This window comes from Pteropus alecto, unplaced genomic scaffold (genome assembly GCF_000325575.1).
Source record: "Pteropus alecto unplaced genomic scaffold, ASM32557v1 scaffold79, whole genome shotgun sequence".
NCBI lineage: Eukaryota > Metazoa > Chordata > Mammalia > Chiroptera > Pteropodidae > Pteropus > Pteropus alecto.
The window spans coordinates 17,087,593-17,096,532 of NW_006494612.1; the positions used below are offsets into that span (position 1 = coordinate 17,087,593).

At 34.2% G+C, this 8,940-nt stretch overlaps 1 protein-coding gene across 1 annotated transcript; it reads left to right on the top strand.

Annotated features, from left to right (window-relative positions):
* The first annotated feature begins 962 nt into the window (after positions 1 to 962).
* On the top strand, positions 963 to 8,571 carry CENPW (centromere protein W). The gene is made up of 3 exons (XM_006926148.3): positions 963 to 1,263; positions 6,214 to 6,327; positions 8,394 to 8,571. Exons 1-3 carry the CDS (start codon positions 1,138 to 1,140, stop codon positions 8,418 to 8,420), a joined length of 267 nt encoding a protein of 88 aa, XP_006926210.1. The 5' UTR covers positions 963 to 1,137; the 3' UTR covers positions 8,421 to 8,571.
* Positions 8,572 to 8,940: the final 369 nt, after the last annotated feature.

The following is an 8,940-nucleotide window of genomic DNA, read 5'->3' on the forward strand; positions in this document are numbered from 1 at the left end:
GAAGGGAGTTTAAAAGATCAGAGACGAAGCTGAAGAGCTAGTCTATTGAATTGAGAATAGGAAGGGTATGCTATTTGGTAATGACAAGTCTTAGTGTATGACCACAGGTATAAGTGACTCATAGGGTAAAAAAGTAAGATAACTGACAGGGGAGGTCTTGGAAATGAAAGGCCGGATAGAAGGATCTTCTGTGTGGATACTGAAATCACAATAATTACTACATAGATAGTATTAGAGATGCAATGAAAATCGGAGTGATCTCAGAGTGGTCCTCAGACTAGCAATGACAACATGGTCTGAGTACTGATTAGAAATGTAAATTCTCAAGTCCCATATAGACTTAATGACTTGGAAGCCCCAGGAGTGATGCTCCATTTGATGCAGGATGAACTTTGAGAACTACCTATATGTTAATACAGGAGATAGGAAAGTTAATTGCTTAGAGAAGTAGCAAAGTTTTTCAATGAGGTAATATTTAGACCACCTCAAGTTATTGCAAGGGTAAGTGGCGGGACCTTAAAATTAAAGGGAGCAGCATTTGTAAAAAGCTGGGATAAAAAGATCTCAGGTAAGATCAAATGAAATTCTACAAAAGCATAAAGTGTTAGCTGTTAATATCAGAAAATCATGCCTTGCTAGGAAGGCTTTTGTTCTTTACGAATCCTGATAAAACATCACAAAGTTCTTCCTATTCATCTACTTTTTAGTCTGTTGCTGTTGAGCTCAGTACAGAGAGCTTGGAGAGTCAGTGTAGCTGTCCTGGCATACCACCATTTTCCACAATTTCCCCACATCTTTATAGAACATAGGAGAAATAGCTCTATAGGGCAGGCATACTAAAAAGGGCGATTGAAGTTAAAGGAGGCCGGGGCCCTTTAATGACATCACCGGGCGCCCACCGCGGGTGTTTTCTAGTAACAACGGGTGTCTTCGGGGGCGGGGCTTGCGCGGGGCTGACGTCACTACAGAGCGCCGGGCGCGCTCCTTTGGCGGCGGATTCAAAGGTTCAGGCCATGATCTCGGGTATAAAGAAGTGATTTAGCGACCGAGTTGTTTTTGCTCTCCCGGCTAACGTAAGCTTCTGTGCGGTGCAGGGAGGACTTCGGAAGCTGAGGCCGCTGGTGCCTGAAGGAGAAGATGGCGTTCTCGACTACAGTCTCTCAGAAGCAGCGAATAAGGCGCAAGGCTCCCCGCGGCTTTCTAAAGCGCGTCTTCAAACGACAGAAGCCTCACCTTCGTCTAGAGACAAGTGGCGACCTATTGGTGAGATCCTGTTTCTTCTTGGGCCTGAAGCGGGGCAGGGCGAGGTAGGGGAAATACACCCCAGCCTTGATTTCGCGGCCCCCAGGAAATCTAGTTCTTTCAGGCCTATGTTTAAGGCGTTTACAGCAATGACTAGACAGGTTTGCCCCAGTCTGTCATGTCAGTTCATACTCATGATGTTTAATTGTACCGGGGCCCACTGAAATGTAGATATCTAGACCTTTTTTTACGGGAGGCTATTAGCCACATCATCTTAAGGAGAGAACTAACGTTAAATTCTTGTTTATAGCTTTTAAATAGAGCTGTTCAGGAGCAGTCTGGCGCAGTGCTTAGTGTACTTTTCAAAGGTTTGAAGGATAGTTTTTTAAAAGTAGATTTGGAATTCAGGCCGGGTTATTTTTATTTAAGTATTGTAAAAGGCATTACTGACATGCCTTTTTTTTTTTTTTTTACGTTGTTAACCAAATATATTGCCTTATTTACTCTACTAATTGTAAAACCCGGATTCAAAAATTTATATTATGCTCTCAGCTCTGAATTCGTTTTTTTAGAACACCTTTTAGTTCAGTTTTCAAGCTAGACCGTTAAAACTTGTTTATCCGACTCATAATACGTGCAGCATAATGCTTACCTAGTCAATAGCCACAACCAAACCACTGTGTAATATTTCTGTCTTGAAATAAATTCAGAGTTTTTATGTTGAATGCCTGGAACATATATCCCTCTAGCAGAATGAACAGTTTCCCTAGGTTTAAACCATGGGAGGTACCTCCTCTGGTTTGTCACAAGAGCTCTTTGAATAAAGGGATCATTATAAGTGGGCACTTAATTTTCAGGAGATCAAGATAAAGAATTGTGGCTAACATATATGGCATGGAGAGTGTCTTCAGAATGCATCATTCATTCCATCTGTTCTTAAGCTACACTGTTTAGTTTTCTTTCCTCCCACTTTACTGCCTTCCCATCTGTCACCTACTTGCAGGGTTTCTCTTTTTGCTAGACTACTATAAAATTGTCTTCATTTTTCCTTTATTTGGTCTCTGAAGCCAAAACAAAACTTTTTTTTTTTGCTTGGAAAAGTAGCCTTTCTAGCTCCACTCCTTTTTCTTCCTTTCTTAGGCCTCATAAGAAAAGACAATATATACTGTTTTGTACACCTCTCACAGTGGTGATAAAGTTGGCACAAGTGAGTTGGATTAAAGTGAAATTGATTTACAAGACATTTTTAGGAGTTTTCACTGTGCTGGACTTCAAAATGGAGGGGGAAGAAAGACCTGCTCAAGAATTTCTAGGAGGCTCTAGATTGTTTGGCAGAAATTACTCAAGGGATTATATTCCTCCCACTTCTACCACCTGTCTGCCCCAAAGTGAACTACGGACATGTGGGCTATATTGTAGAGGGGGATCCAGGTGGTGCTTGAAAGAAGAGATGACATTCCAAGCAGTTGTAGTGGTAAGGGAAAGGAATTTCTTCAGGCCGCCATCTATTCCTAGGTCTTATCTTTTTCTTTGGCTTTCATTAATTTTTCTTCAGTGTCCTCCTGTATCTGCTACCTACCACCCTGATTTCTTTGCTTATGGTTTTCTGCTTACCACTGACACTTCATAATCTTACCCAGAAGGTGTCTCACATCTTTTATAAACTTTTCTACCATTAAGGCAGTCTGTTCTTATTTCTTTTTTTCTGAACTTTAATAGCAGTAAAAGTGTATATACAGTTTAGCTATTGGGACTTTGACACTGTTCTCTAAGAGTTTCATGTGTCAATGTTGTTTCCTAGTGTGATATGCCACTTCTTGAGGGGAAGGAATTATGCATATCTCTTTTGTGTCTCCCATTATCTTTAACATAACACTAATCAACTTTTATGCTGTCTTTGATATAAATATTTCTTCTGCCTGAAGATGTCCTCACTTCACTCGGCAAACTCCCAATTCTTTCAAAATCCAGTTCAAATGCTATTTCTTCAGTGAAGCTTTCCTTAATCTTAGAAAGGATCAACTTTACCTTCTTCTATTTTCTATTGTCACACATCTGTCTAATTTCTTTGTAGGTTTGTGTCTCCTATTGAACTGGAAACTTTGGGACTATTTGTATTCCTTATGTTTAGTATAATACCTTGAACATTCTGAATGTACAATTAATGTCAGGACTACATGGCAACTATATATAGATTGGTTATTATTTCTGACATTTTACTTATAATTTCTTTGTGTTATTTCATAGTTCTGAACCAGCTTTTTGTTGTTTTATTTGATTGTGTACCTCCAGGGCCAGTACCAGTGAGTACATCTATTAATCTGAATAAATTGTTCAGCTTTTTTGTGGCTCAGTTTTTAGATTTATCACTGAGGAATTGGTGAAATATCTGAGTGCATTGTGGTTTATGTAAAACTCAAAAGTGCTATGATGAAGGTAGGAGGAAGTCAGGTGGCCCAATCTTTTTGGTCAATTGAGATTGTCAAAAAATGGCCATCTTTTTTTGGTAAATTATCTTTTGAATTACCTTTCAAAGCTGATATTTTTTTCAGTGTAAATTCTTAATGGAATGGCTTATACTTTTCAAATTTGAATGATAGCTAAATACCTAAAAATTTGTTTTTGTTCTGACCATTTTAATTTAAACCTTAGTGCATTTGAGTGCTACCACTCAACAGTTTTATGACGGATAAGTTCCTTAAAACCTGTGTGACATCAAAAATAAAGAAATATTAATTTTTCTTGGTATATATGGCTCATGACCATGAAGAGGAAAGGACTTCCATGTAGGTTAATGATATAACCAAATCTCAAAACAGTATAGTTTATTGGAATTGACTGAAAAAAAATTTTTTTTGACCTAATTTGGGGAACTATGGAGGGACTTTTTGTTTATGCAATAATAATTATTGAGTGGCTACTACATATTGGGTCATTGGCTAAAGGTCACTGAGGATACAATGTTGGGAAAGATAGAATTCTTACCCTTATAATACATTGTGGAAGACAGGTGAAAGATTGCTGCATGATGTATGTAGCATGTGCATTGAAAGGAAGTTCAGGGTGCCTTGGGTCTACATAACCTTACATACTGGGGGAAGTTGGGCTTCTCAAAAAAGTCTACAAGCTAATAGGATGCTTGTAGGCAAGATCGTATTTGATTACTGAAAGAAGTTCAAAGACCTAGTGTGGAACTGGAAGTTGAGAAAGGTAAGAGATGAAACTGGAAAAGCCTAGTCCAGTGGAATTTAGTATTAAGGAATTTGGAATTTATCCTGAGGGCATCTGGAAGTTATTTATCTTTAGAAGTAGAAAATATAGATTAACAGAGGAAATTGTGCCATATTATGCACTTGTTTTTGCTGCAAAAGAAATGGGATATCATTGGAAGTTATTTTTTTAATGAATGATATGATATAATAATGTAAAGAATCAAAATTGGGTGCTTTACATCTGAGTTCTTGTAAGAATTAAAGAAGACAGTACATCAAAAGAAGTACCAAAAGAATATGTCCTTCCATATGTTCTTATTAAATTTAAATTCCCAAACTATATTTTTCGCAAACATCACTAAAACATTCTTAAACATCTATAACAATTCACTAAAGATTTCTGCGTAACATAAATAATTTAAAACACATTGCCTAGTTATTTAACATTTAATAAACTGTGGGGGAGCATATAAGGTAGTATGTATTAATTCTTCTGTATTAATTATAATGCAAAAAGTGTATTATTATGTAAATGACCAAAGAAATTATATGTTAAAGATACTGTCTAATTGGACCTAAATTGGTAGTGTCCTCAGGCACTGAGCAGAAGCAAAAGATGGGTAAAACATTACCAGTAATTTAAATAAAAGAGCACTAGCTATGATCCTAGAGAAAGAATTGAGATAGGACTGCAGCTCACTTCACATTGTCTCTTGCTTGGATTTTATGCTCTAGTTGAACTGTTTTCAAGGTTTGTGTGTGTAGATTGATGGAAAAGCACTTTGGTTTGGATAGTGAATTTTGATTAAAATATTAACAAATGTTATTTTACATATTCAGAAAATGAAGTTAAATAATGAAGTACATATGTACATTTTGCTTATATGTAGAGCTTGTTTCTATAAGAATATGCAAGAAACTGGCAACCATGTTTGACTGGGGGTGATGTGGAAGGTGGATTTATTTTTGACAGTTTACCCTTTTGTATACTCTTCTGCTTTATATTTTTGAAAGAATTACAGATTCACAAGAAGTGGCAGAAGTAGTAAAGAATACATACGTACCATTTTCCTAGATTTCCACAGTGCTAATAACTCACATAACTGCAGTCCTTTGTGGACTTAAATTTTGTACTGTCTGCTTATATTATCTATTTTAAAAAATTTCTTAAAAGGTGCCTTATAAATTATTGATATGATTATTTTGATATTGTCAGATGACAAGTAACATTTGTGTATACAATTTTCAATTCAGTAAACTTTTAGAATTATTAACATATTTTTGAATAGATATGTCAATACCTGGTTAAAAAATCTTTAGACTTTGGACTGTAGAATGAGAGATGATTAGTCTTAAATATAGTTGTTGATAAGTTTTGATTTAAAAGTTCCGAGAAATTAAAAAAAATACATTATAAATTTAAACTTATTTGGAATCAGAAGCAAGAATATTTATTACTTGATAGAACCCTACATAAGTTTTGATCTAATGGTGCTTTACAATACTGTTATTGTCTATGGTCTTTGGTCAGCCTTACATAGCCTTGTTTCATGTATTACAATAACTTAGTCTCCTTTGTATGGGATCTAAGATGGACCTATAGTAACGGAATTCTGTTACCTTAAATACAAGTTAATTGACTGAATCACAAAACTAAATAGCACAACAATAAATTTTGGGATCTTTTATTTTTAAAAGTCATTATTTGAAATCATTTATGTTTGAGTTTAAAAATCCTTTTAAATTTTCTCTTTTTAAGGTGCATCTAAACTGTTTATTGTTTCTTCATCGATTGGCAGAAGAGTCCAGGACAAATGCTTGTGAGAATAAGTCTGGAATCATTAAAAAGGATCATGTACTGGCTGCAGCAAAGGTAAAGTCTGAATCTCTTTTCTTGAGCAAGAATTACCTTAAAAAATACTACTTGGTTTATCACCTCTGCTTGATATAGTTTCATTATTCAGCTTTGTTGACTCAGTTGACACTTGACTTTTCATGTTAATGGATTTTAATAATGGAGTTTGATTTTCTTTATATGTATATTATGGATTTCTGATGGAAAAATTCCTAGCCACTGCTTTATCACCATTTAGGAGAAAATGAATATTTGTAATCTGTATGGTTTATGGTAGGCTATATATAATTGAGAAGGTTTATCACTTTGAAATTTATCAAAACTTTTTTCTTGATTATTTTTTCTACTTACATAATTGTTTTTCTAACTTTGTTTTGAGATTTGTGAGACTTATGAATAAAATCACTTATAAAAGCAAAGAAGATTGCTTCTTACTAGCATTTCTATATAATGTGAGAGTAGAATGCCTAGGGCAAATTTTTTCTCTAAAAGTGTTCCTGAGATCATCATTTCCACTTGATATTAATAGATGCCCCACCATGAAAAGCTTCTGGGGACAAGGTAAATTTAGATAAACTAACATACTATACCTCCTTAAATAGTCACAATGTTACGTATGTAGAATTTGTTTCTATAATAATGTGCAAGAAATTGGCAACCATGGTTGACGACAAGGCAGAGGGAAATGGTGTGAGAGAAACTTATTTTTGACAGTCTATATCTTTGTATACTTTTGTTTAAAATGTTTTTATTTTGAAGTAATTATAGACTCACAGAAGATGCATAAATAGTAGAGTTCCCATGTACCTTTTGTCCAGCTTTCCACAATATAACATCTTTATGTAACTATGGTTATGTAAAGTTATAAAAGATTATGAGAAATTAGCGATAAAGAAACTCGTTGAACTCTGTTTAACTTAACATTTTGTAAATTTGAGTACATAATATACTGAGCACTTTGTAAATTCATTTGAGTACATAATACTTTTCTTTTGCAGTACCCATACTAACATCTTATAGAATAGAGAAGTACTCACCCGGGTTGTAGACCTATTTGGTGACCTCTGCAGAAACCTAGAAATGTTCATGTCCTGGCATTTTTTTAGGGGCTTTAAATTCTCTTAAAATTATAAACATTCCAACAAATTTCTAGACTAATAAAGTCATAAATATTTTTCTGCAGGTAAAGCAAGGTTTAAGAGCTTGAAGAGTATATTGTGTATTTTAAACTTAGGGTTTGTTTCTATTAATAAATGATAGGTATACTTAGCTAAAAGTAGGTCATTTCTTTGAAAAAAATTTTTGGAGATATTCTAGTCTAATGCTCTCTGTCTTTTACAACTAAAGGTCTCTTTGTTTTATTTCTCTCATGGGTTATATGTTTTGAAAATTGTCTACCAACAAGCTTTTCAGTTTAGGATGACTAATTTTGGTCTCTAAATTGATATAATTCCAGACCAAATATAAGAAATTGATATTATGTCTCCAGCCATGCCACCCTGAACAGGCCGATTCTGTTTGATCTTGGAATTTAATCAGTGTCGGGCCTGGTTAGTACTTGGGATACCACCTAGGAAGACCAGATGCTGTAGGCGTGAAAAATAAAAAATAAGGGATTGTAAGCTGACAAGGTCTTTACAGTCTGTGAGGTCAACCAAGGGTTGCCGCGCCTAAAAAAAATAAAAATTAAAAAAAAAAAAATTGGAATTACAATGGATTTGTATTGCTTTATAGTTGTTAAGTGTCTGATTTATAATAGGATTTTCAAGTTTTGGAATATTTTTTAACTCCCAGAATTACTAAATTTCTATAAACCTTAAGTTAGGAACCATTAATCTAGATACTTTTGGCTTACAGTTGAAGAAATTAATATCTGCAAATGACTATAAAACCAAATTTTGAGAAGCTAGGCATATTTCATGTTTTTTGAGAGAAGTAGAAGTCTAAGACCATTTACAAGGCAAAGGCTTTTATAAATTCAGTTTTGCATATTGTACACATAGGACTATTTGACTTTTTTTGAGGAACTATGTTTTATTTACTATAGATATAATATGAATCTTCATTTTTTTTCCCCCTCACAGGTAATTCTAAAGAAGAGCAGAGGTTAGAAGTCAAAGAACACATTTTTGAAAATTATATGATGTGAGGCATCATGGTGGGGCATCTATTACTGTCAAAATTATTTAGGTGGTAACAGATTGTGAAAGCACTTTTTATATCAGTTAATATTGTGTATTATTAAAATATTGGCTGGTTGAAGGATGTGTGCATTTGTATATTTTTTTACTGGTATTGAAATATCAAATAAATAAAAGTATAACTTTTGGAGGAGAATTATGTTTCATTCATTTTAAGGGTGCTCTAGTTCATTTTACTTTTATTTTGTTGGCATTGCAAATGTTTTATATATAAAAAATGAAATCTTACTATATGAAGTAAGCTTGCAGGAATGTATTTCTTGGAATTAAGCTCATCAGTATTTAGATTTGAATCTCTGAGAAAAGATAACATGCAGTCAAATATAGGTACATTTTAAATAATTTTAACTCTTTAATGCCTTCGCATAAGTAACACAATCTACTTTTACATTACACCAATAATATTGTGATGTAATTTCTCAACTGTAAA